The 11002-nt window shown below is 34.7% G+C and overlaps 2 protein-coding genes and 1 non-coding gene across 3 annotated transcripts; all 3 read right to left on the reverse strand.

Moving 5' to 3' along the window:
* Positions 1 to 2898: 2898 nt before the first annotated feature.
* LOC120086874 lies at positions 2899 to 5712 on the reverse strand. The gene is given in 2 exon segments (XM_039043688.1): positions 2899 to 4481; positions 4483 to 5712. Coding segments are annotated over 2 exon segments (2148 nt in total). The 5' UTR covers positions 5574 to 5712; the 3' UTR covers positions 2899 to 3424.
* A 1251-nt stretch (positions 5713 to 6963) lies between these two features.
* Positions 6964 to 7035, reverse strand: TRNAM-CAU. The gene has a single exon. It is a non-coding gene; the product is annotated as a tRNA-Met (tRNA).
* Positions 7036 to 8162: 1127 nt separating this feature from the next.
* On the reverse strand, positions 8163 to 9267 carry LOC120084778 (uncharacterized mitochondrial protein AtMg00810-like). The gene is made up of 3 exons (XM_039040599.1): positions 9244 to 9267; positions 8660 to 8723; positions 8163 to 8611 (listed from the first exon to the last, which is right to left on the reverse strand). Exons 1-3 carry the CDS (start codon positions 9265 to 9267, stop codon positions 8163 to 8165), a joined length of 537 nt encoding a protein of 178 aa, XP_038896527.1.
* Between the last annotated feature and the right edge of the window lie 1735 nt (positions 9268 to 11002).

An 11002-nucleotide genomic window follows, 5' to 3' on the forward strand; every position in this document is an offset into this window, starting at 1 on the left:
CTATAGAGTGGGTCGCATCCAATAGTGTTACCAGGATGAGATACCCAATTTCATCCATATACTTATTAGACCATTTAGGCTATATACTGTTAACTTGATCCTGTTTATGTCACCATATAAAGTTAAAGTATTCAGACTATAGCCATAGATATGTTTATTGGATTTTCATAATATAATGCAAAATCAACAACTTATTATTATTGATAAATAGAATGTTTAACACGAACTGCGAGTTCTAGGATATTTCTAACACATTAAAGGACTCCTTCATACCAATGTTAGGATTTATGTCCTAAATCCTCAAAATTAATTTATTTTAGTTATTAAATACACAATAATGAATTATTCATTGTAGCAGAAATCCAAGATTATTTCATGTAACTTGAACAATATGTGGTTAACATACATGTGGATCATGTTCAAGTAATAACCTAAAGGTCTATAGTATATAAATAAGGTTAGGTACCTTATCCTTGTAACAAAATGGATATGGTTTACTTCGTAAACATCACAAACGATAACACTATGGATACGATCCACTTTGTAAACGTTTCAAACGATGTGATTAAAAACGTATGTAGAGACATGCGAGTGAGGATATCCTATACAATGAGTTTGTATAAGACTGGATCAAGAAATATTTAATCTCTCTTTGTAACACCGTTGACTATAGATTAATATTTTAAACGATGACCATATGTAACTTGATCTCAATCTTGAGTGAGTTATGGACTCCTGCGTATGAGGAATCGTCCTTTGATTTGTATAAGTGAGAATGACCAGAGTCTTTGACTCAATATGGCTATCATTTTGGGGACGAGACCGAGTGAGGAGTTGAGAACATAACTACAAAAGATGGAATTCACCCATTCTTGGTTTTAGGGTAAGTAAATGAATTGTTCCCTCAAGTGTTGATGTCGGGTCTTGAACAATGGGGTCACGACCTTTCACTAGCTCGAGAGGGACTTGGTTGATGGTTGGACCATACACATATTGTTCATTAGTATTTCAGTGATACTTAAGAAGTAAGAGGTAATTACAGGAGTAAAACAGTATTTTGACCTAGTTGTAATTATGAACAAGTCGTGAAGGATCAACTTACTTGTAATGGTTTTATCAACAGATGCATAATATTCTACAGTTCATAAGAGTGCAACTATGGGTTTTTAGTGGAGTGCCCCATAGTTATTGAATATTTATTAATTTAATTAAAGAGTTTAATTAATTAATCTCGGATCATTGGAGCTTATAACTGTACGTCCATTAAGTACCCTTGCTAGCTCACTACAAGTAAAACAAGGATCAAGATTTTGAAATAATTTGAAATATTCAAATTGACTGAGGGAATTTATGTTAATTGTATATGATACAATAATATAAAGTTGATTTTGAATGAGATTCAAAATTAATCTATATAATATGAGAGTTTAATGTATTTGAATAAGATTCAAATAATTAAATAATATAAATCAAATTTATTTTAAAACTATAGGTTAAAATTAATATGAATAAGATTCATATTAAAACTATATGTTAGGAGAGAAATGTGCATTTGAATATGATTCAAATGTTAGACTAATAACTCCCCTACGAGTGGGAGAGTGGAGTGTCTGCATATGTGGGAGATTCATTCATTTTTTTACATGAAATTAACCTACTAGCTCCATCAAGAAACCTCCATCTCTCTCAATCTTTCTCTCAAGAAAAATACAAAGAAGTTCTCTGCCCAAAAAATTCTTTATTTTTTGCCAAAAAGATTCCCACATAATTGTTCCTTACCAAGAGAATAATGGGGAAGACTCTTTTGGTGATGTCTTGTTTATGAATGAAGACTTTGTGTAATCATTCAAGACTTGGAGAAGATTTGAAGAAAGGTCTTCAAAGGTAACTTTCTTTTTCCCTTATGTTTTATAATGCTTAATCTACTGTGTTTTTACTTTCTATATTTTAATTCTTAAAACAAAATTGATGTAGAGTGATCAGACACTTATGCTCAAAATTTGATCCCTTCAAGCAAAACTACATCTTCCCAACTACGTCAATATTTAGATTCATTAAAACATGAGATTCGTTTGAATCACATCTTTTGCTATGAGTTGCATGAAAAGGGCTCCACTCTCCTTGTGTGATTCCTTAACTACCACAATAGTTTGACTCTTGAAGACCCCTCTTATCCTATGTGTAACATGATGCTTCTGTATCTCTAGTCTCATATCAGCACGAGTCAAGGTTAGGAAAACATATTTCTTTGTTATACTAATTTTCGCTTTCCTTTCGATTTTGATTTCTTTTTAGAACCCCCTTTTATTTCCTATCAAGAGATTCACATCCACCTTCATCAAACTCTTCATCAAAAGACATGACTTCCTCAACTTCATTGTCACAAGGTTCCAATCCATTGGCTCTATATACACAAACAAATGAAAACAAAATTAAAACACATTACACGTCCAGATATATGAAATGTATAAAACAATCAATTGTTCTATACACACACAAACAAAAACAAAATTAAAACACATTACACCTCTAAATATGTGAAATGTATAAAACAATCCATTGTTCTATACACACACAAACAAACAAAAACAAAGTTAAAACACATTACACCTCTGTACATGTGAAATGTATAAAACATAAAAGAAAAAAAAATACATATTAACGTTAAAAAAAACAATGGAATTTTGTCTTTGCACCTATGTTGCAACTCTAACAAATAAAGATACAACACAAACGTATGCCATTTTTTCCCAACACATCCATTAGGTCATCTATGTAAATGTATAACAAGGATGCAAGAGGAATCAGATACAAAAAAATGTTTTGAATGAGATATAAAAGAATCTAAGAACAGTAAAAGCAGTATCTGAGTATGCTCACAACAGTGGGCGACATTAACCAAACATTCTAGAATTACATAAATTCAAACTCAAAAAGGGGGGAAAAGCTTGTACATAAGCTATCATGATTTTCTCTTACAAAATTCAGTAAATATCTATACATTATCACAAATCTAAATTTAATATGTACATTTTTCCAATATGCTCCTAGTTAGGAAGTAAGCAAGCAAGCTTTGTCTATTTCAACAGTCTTTTAACAAAAGTGAAAATGTTGTGCAATAAAAGGCACACCATATAATCAGAAATCCACCATCTTGAACTCATCCTGCAATTGAGATGCTGCTTTTGTTGCTCTTCAAGATCTGTTGCACTATAGCAGTAAAACAAAAACCAGAAGTCGGTGTCATAGAAACAAAAAATCTTCCCATCCACTGCAGATGAACTTGTCTTTCATTCCCACGTTGACAACTATGGTAGAACCTACAAAACCAATTCAGACTCATAGGACTTGATTGCTAAATGTACAAACTGAATTCACAGGAACCCGAAAATCGGGTTCGAATGCAGTATTTACTGAATACTTCTTATCCTCTATCTGGATTTATGCCCTTCTGTTTCTCCAGTTTCTCGATCCTCTTTTCCAAATCCAGTATCAGAATATCAAAGTTTTTTTCATACACATCCATTGTTGCATTGACACAACCTCCTTGCATTTCATCAGTATTGCCATTCATTATTGAAATTGTTTTTTTGCAATCTGAACCCTCTTCTGTTAAGGTAGACAATTTTCTTTTTTTAATGGTTTCATTGAGATGAACTTCATCTGAAGTAGCTTTTCTATTCCAGCCATTGGCTCTGTTTCTACTTTCTAAAGAATGGTTATCATCAATTTCGTTGGAATCTTTAGCCATCTCTTTGGGAGTTCCCATCACTGCAAAATGATCAGTCACAACAGAACCTTGAAATCTTTGTGTGGGAGACAATTCCCTAGTGATCGAAGCGAGGGATCTAACTCGAACTGGACATGGAGTTGAACATTCAGGACTTCCTGCATCAAATGATTCAGCTGAGGTATTGGAACCACCCCCGCCCTTCACTTCCTCTATTGATCGTGACCTCCTTTCCAAGCTTCCAGCTTCTCTGGTGGGGAAATCAGATTCAAAAACCGATTTGAACAAAAGATCAAAGTTTTTGTTCCACTTCCCGAATTCCCACTCTTCGCCTCGGATCTCTATAACCTCTTCTTTTATGGAGGACCGAGGCACAGTCTCGATGTCCTTCAACCTTGTGGTAACACTTGGAGTATGGTAATCCTTAGAGCTCATTTCACCCCCGCTTGGAGGCATTTGAAAAGTATCTAAGCTTCTTCTCAAAACGTTAGGAAGTTTCCCTCCACAAATAAACTCAGAATTCTTCCACCAGTTGAAGTATTTTAGCGAAATGCCAGGCTCAAAGGACCTGGGAGGAACAAAGAAACAAACATCTTTGGGGCCAAATACCAAGCCAGAGAATTCACCAGGTAAATCCTGATCAATACCAAACTGCATTGTTACACGATGAGGCATATACTTCTCTCGACAATCTAATCCAACTAAGTAACACATTGTCATACATATGAGATAACATTGCAAATTCTGATCAAAATTCCTCACTGTCAATTTCTAAATGCTCTTCAGCTCTGTAATAAGATGAATGATTCCAGTTGCTTATATCAGCTGCATAAGGCCTCCATTGAAAGCATTGCCCTGATAAGAAGATGGGATCAATAACAGATTTATCGATTTTATTGATAACTTTGTACCAGCGGGCAGCTCTTGGCTCTCCAGGCTTGAGTACATTTGGGGGTTTCTGAACTAAACGAGGAAAATGCTCAGAAGCCCATAACAAAACAAGTCGAAATGAAGCAATGACAGTTATTTCGTCATCATCAAAAGAAGAAAGTGCTTTCTCCTTCAGCAAACTCAGGTTGTTATACAAGCCGGCAAGGACTGCGGGGGCTAAAGCCATTTGGGTCCCTCCAGCCAAATGGGCTGCAATAGGAAATACATCCTTTGACACTGTTTCTCTAGTAGGTAAAGGGAAAACATACCTTGACAACCAGTATGAGAGAAAACCCGCATGTTCAACCTCACTGCCATTCTCATTCTCCATAAAGTGCTTCATCCAAGCTCCATGAGTACATTTCTTAGACTTCCCTTTTGAAATTGCAGACTTCCTCTTTAACAAGGCGTCCACCACTATCATCAAGTCCTTTGTAGTCACATGCTTCTTTATGGGTTCTCCAAGAACAGAGAAACCCCCAAGAATCATCTCATCTTCCAATGTAATTGTGGCCTCCCCCCATGGAAACACAAAAGTATTCATCTCAGAACACCAAAACTCAACCAAACCCAATACTATTTCTTTATTGCGCCTAATATCATAGCAAGAACCCATGATGGCATCGTAAATTCCAATTCGTTTCCACATGAAAGAATGTCGTACCTCCAACTTTTCGACCCATTTGTCCCAATTCTTCTGGGGACATGCCCAGCCTTGGAAGTTAACTTTCTTCGGCCACCCTAATTGTCTGCTAGACATTTCTTCAAACAATAAGTGGGCACGAGCAGAAACACTCTCCGCCTCGTCCGAGCTCGTCGCGCAGGGCTTCAAAAACCTGGCAACCCTCTGAGTTTGGTTCCCATGTTGAGAAATTACTGAACCATACCTTTCTTGACAAACGTAATGCGCCATTTTTGGTTCAATGGTAAACGGAAAGACAGGTCCGAGAAGAAGGTGGCGCTGGCGAGCTGGAGTTTGAATGGGACATTGCTTGCTTCTGGAAGAAGAATCGATGCATGGGAAGATTTTGGGATTAAGTGTAATTTTAGGGTCCTTTAGTAACAATACAAAATCCTAATAAAGACCTTATATTTCAATTATGTCAATATTTTCTGTTATTTTTATAAATATCCAAATGGACCTCTTAATTTTTTTTTTTAAAAAAAAAAATAAAAGGGTATCAAATTACTTTTTAGTCCCCCGACATACCGTTTATTACGAATTATTTAAAATAGGAAACCCAAAGGTTGCATTGAAGCGCGCGATTTCATAAATATATATATATATATATATGTGTGTGTATGTATGTATGTATCTTATTTCAAATTTTCATTTAAATCATAACATTTTCCAAAACCCTACCATGTTCTCATCCTTTCTTCTCAGGCACGCTAAAGGAGATTTCGACCTTCAACCGTCCATCTCCTTCTCTCTCTCTTTTTGTTAGTAAATAGACTTAGGTTATTCTAAAAAAAGGAAATAATAAAGACATTTATTAAATTTAACCTTATTATCAAGGTCTTTTATATAGAAATCTCTAAAAAATTTTAGGCAAGATTTGTACAACTCGAATCCTTTTAAAAAAAAAAAAAACATACCTTCTGCAAATAGTACAACCTATGGAGAGAAACAAATGAGACATCCACCCCTTTTGCAAAACATCAACCAGCATCCGTTCTACATTTTTTTTAAAGATCGTCTTTCCCTTACTTTGAGAATACACTAAATTCATAATTATCATAGATTGAAATTAAATGCCTATCATTAATATGCTAGAGTGACAATTCTAAGAGAAAAATTCAAGAATATGTTAGAATTGAAACATACCAAGTTTTTTCTCTCTTTTTTTGTTGTAATTATATTTTTTATTCTTTTTAAAAGCGATCGAAAAATAACGAAAACTAATTTGAATATCAATTGGAAACTCAAAAGTAAAAGGAAACATTTTAAAGTTTAAAGACAAAATTAAAAGTAAACTAAAAATTTAAGAGTAAAAATGTAAAAATTTTAAACTTTTAAGGATGAAATGAAAAATCTAAACTAAAGATTTAAAATCAAAATTGAAATATTTTGAACCTCAGATAACTAAGATCAAAAGGATTTTTTTTTTTTTCCCCCTAAAAGTAAATAAATAATAAACAAACAAACGTATAAAGTAAGAAAAGAAAAACAGAGAAAGTAAATATTTGACTTGAACAAAAGGCCAAAACTAAGCCCAAACCAAAGTATTTCTAAGTCCACAACGGGGCTCAGTTTCGTTAAATAAAAAAGACGAAAATAATATCAAAAGGAAGCTTATCTCTATCAGAGCCAGGTTTCGATCCTGGGACCTGTGGGTTATGGGCCCACCACGCTTCCGCTGCGCCACTCTGATTGTTGCTAATCTAATGCAAAAGACGATTTTTGTAATTATTATCTATTGATTCATATAATTTCTAGTAGAACTGGACTGCATCCCTTTTTTCACCTTCAATTAATTATATGTGCAATTCTAAGATTTTTTTTTTTTTTTGGTAAATGTCAAGAGAATTAATGCAATTTTAGAAGGTTCAAAGATGATTTTTAAATGATGCATTAGTGGTTTTCATCCATATACTAAGGATAGAGGTATTTTTTTTAACTTTTTAAAAATATAGGGATATTATTGAAAATTTTGAAATTCCAAGAGTGTTTTTTAAAGAAAGTATTAATAGTTTTCTTCCAAAATCAACGGTATATTTTTTTTTTTTTTTTTTTTTTTTGAAAATTTAAGGGTTATATTAAAACTTTTAAAAGGAGATGCACCTTTGTTTTGACCAATTTATTTCCATCACCACCTCCATCTCCATCACCTTCATCTCATTTTTTTCTTTGTGACTCTTGTTCATACTACCCATCATTGTCTCTCTCAATTTTTTACAAGACAAAGATGATCTTGGACAATGAAATAGAGATTCACCTTTGTTTTGACCAATTTATTTAAAGATGTAAGTATTGATGTGGATAAAAGGGCAGTAAAAATAAACTTCCTCTCCTTCACTTTATTCATTTATGCAGAATATATGATATATACACATAACCAATTAGAGAAATTATAATAACCACCAATGAAAAAATAACAGTAATAACAAAAAGACTGTTACAACTAATACCCCCTTCAAATTGAACTATACAAATTTGACAGCCCAACTTGGATGTTATATCAGAAAAAACAGAGTGAGGAAGAACCTTAGTGAATCCATCTGCAAGCTGGTGGTGAGACCGGATTGGCAACAATTTGATAGAACCATCAGCAACTTTATCCCGAATAAAATGACAATCGAGCTCGATATGCTTAGTTCGTTCATAGAAAATAGGATTTGTGACAAGATGGATAGCAGCTTGGTTATCACAATATATCAGTGATGGTCGATGAACAAGAACAAGAAGATCATGAAGCAAAGAATATAGCCAAACAAGTTCACATATTGTTGAAGCAAGAACTCTATATTTAGCTTCAGCTAAAGACCTTGGAACCACAATCTACTTTTTAGATTCCCAAGAAACAAGAGAATTACCTATAAATATGCAAAAATCGAATGTAGACTTTCTTGTGTTAGGGCAAGAAGCCCAATTAGAATCTGCAAAGGCACGAAGTTGGAAGGTTTCTGCAGAGGATATAAAAATACCTTGCCCGAGGGCTGATTTCAAGTACCCCAATAAGTGATGAGTTGCTGATAGATGAGCCTTACAAGGCTTAGCCACAAACTGACTGAGTTTGTTGACAGAAGACACAATATCCAGTCTAGAAATGGTTAAGTATATGAGTCTCCCGATTAGCCTTCTATAAGATGATGGATCACTGAGTAGATCTTGGTCAAAATTCCTAAGTTTAACATTGGGATCCATTGAGACATTCATAGGCTTTGCACCAAGAAGACCAACAACTTCTAGAATTTGAAGAGTATAATGCCTTTGTGAGATAGAAATCCCTTGAGACAATCAAGCCAATTCAAGTCCCAAAAAATATTTCAACTGACCAAGGTCTTTGAGCTTGAAAGTGACATTTAGCAACTTCTTAAGTTCTTCAATAAGCTTTCCATTCTGAGAAGTCACAAGACATAGCCAAGTGATAGATCCATATACACTTCTTCAAATAAGTCTCCATGAAGAAAAGCATTATTCACATCAAGTTGAATAAGAGGCCACTGATCTGTAGAAAAGTATGTTGTAATTTCGATTTATGCATAACTGTATGTTTATGTTTCTTGACTATAATTGTATTGTTCATATACGAATGAAATTTGGAACGATCCTTCCGCTGCTCATGGAAATCGTCATGACCGATTTTCTTCAATTGGTATCAGAGCCAGGTTGTTCTGATTTCTAAATTTCACTTATGTTTTAAACTTCTTTTACAGTCGTGGTGGGTTTTCTGCATTTGTGTTTAATTGTTAAATGCTTCTATGGATGGCGTTGATGAATGTTTACGGGTCTAATTTCCTCTGTTTAAAGCTTTCTTTAAATTACAAAGTGTTAATTTGTAAGGGCCCCTGTGTTTTTTGGCATAATTAACATGCTATCGAGTCTGTAATTCAAAGAGTTTGAGTTAGTCGAGTCGTACGTGATGAAGTTTCGAAGCATGCATATGCGGTTCTCGATGAAGAAGAAGACCAAGCGTTGGTCGTGTCGTGTAGCCTCAGGTAAACGATCGTTGGGATTTAACTAAACAATCGTGTAGATTTTTCTATACGATCGTGTAGTATTTACTAAACGGTCGTTCAGCTAATGCTAAACGATGGGGTAAATCATTTACTCTATCGCGTAGCGTTGGTTGCCCGATTGCGTAGACGCTGGAGGTAGACGATCGTAATGGGAGCATATGATACTTATCGTTTAGATGAAGGCGCGCGCTAGACGATCGTGTAGTTAGCATGCTCATCGCATAGTTACGACCTACACGATCACGCGGTATACGATACGAAGGCGCTCACTCAGCGATTGTTGAGCAAAGGTAAACGATTGAGCAAAGCATTTGTTCTTTCGTGTTGACGATCGCAGGGTGTTTGGTGCGCGATGAATGGAGATCATTGCTTTGTCCGAACGATTCAAGACCCGGTTCGCCTGTTTGAACCGGAGACTCCTTGTATTTGTAATAGTTAGCTTGTAGATTTGAGGATTTGAGGCAATTTTTCCCGGTTCATCAACATTTGTTTATTATACATGTGATGTATAGTGTTTATATGGAAAAATGTTTGACATATAGTTTGAAACCCACCTTAGGTTGTGCAATTGTTCATGCTTCATGTATTATAAATGTTATAATCTTGCATGAAGAAATTATTTGAAAGCATGCGCATGCATCATGAAATATAAGAGTTATATTTTCCATGCAATGAACATTATCATGCATCATCTTTATATTATAAGCGTTAGAGTATAAGGGTAAATGGAAGCATGTTATGCTTGATTCGTTGCTTGTTTATATAAGAGTTATATAAAAAGGTAGCAATGAATAACAATGCATTGAGCATGATACTTAGGTTGTTTATAATAGTTATGGATGCCTTATATGTGTTTAACTTTGCGTTATGGTTTTGGTTGTTTCTGTTTATAAGTATTATAAAGAAAATTAGAACTAAAATTGATAAGAAAGAGTTACATGCGAACTTAGGGTGAACTCATATTTTTAAAAGGGTTTTAAAATTGGATTGAGATAGACCTAAGTTCAAAGGTTATAATGGGATTAGTAACCTAAGTCTTAATCTTTTAAAATCGGTTTAATAGGATTAAATGAATTGACATAAAAAATTAAAATTGGATTAAATCTATTTATAAGGGACCTTTTGTCTAAGGCGGGTTCTGTCTAGGCTGGGGTTCTTAAGCTGACAGAAACGAACACCCGTACCTGGGAACCTACTAGGAAAGGTGAATTAGATAGATTTTCTAGAGGCATACGACAGTTGGTCAAAAACTTCGTTAAAGAGTTTAATGGATAATAATCAAAAGTCGTTTAACTATCCAAGGTAAAAGTTACTCTTGGGCAAACCTAAAAAGTCTCTTAGTTAAAATTCTTAGCCGTGTTTTTTCTAAGTGAACTAAACCCTAGGTTATAAAATACTTAGTGAGAGGAAGAGATGTATCTGGTATACCAATGATTTCACTCACGTTTCTCCCTGAATGTTTACACTGTGGGATTCATGTTTGGCCTCGTGGTGCCCTGGGAGCATCCCCTTCGGATGGTGTTTTCATGAGTCAATATCAAGGTGGACGGAGAGAGTGTTTATAGTAAGTGGGTGAAGGGTGTGTGTCAACACATCCTACGGTCTCTGTCATTGGTTCACACCGTGAGATCATTCTGTNCATCCTACGGTCTCTGTCAT

The sequence above is a fragment of the Benincasa hispida genome, chromosome 9 (genome assembly GCF_009727055.1).
Source record: "Benincasa hispida cultivar B227 chromosome 9, ASM972705v1, whole genome shotgun sequence".
NCBI classification, from domain to species: domain Eukaryota; kingdom Viridiplantae; phylum Streptophyta; class Magnoliopsida; order Cucurbitales; family Cucurbitaceae; genus Benincasa; species Benincasa hispida.

Excerpts from the sequence above, each read along its gene's own strand:
- LOC120084778 (XM_039040599.1), bottom strand. The coding sequence starts at position 9,267 with ATGCATGCTTCGAAACTTCATCAC. Across the intron at positions 8,724-9,243 it reads ATGCTTCGAAACTTCATCAC|AATGGAAAGCTTATTGAAGA; the intron begins GTACGACTCGAC and ends GTGACTTCTCAG. Across the intron at positions 8,612-8,659 it reads TTTCAAGCTCAAAGACCTTG|GGATTTCTATCTCACAAAGG; the intron begins GTCAGTTGAAAT and ends GATTGTCTCAAG.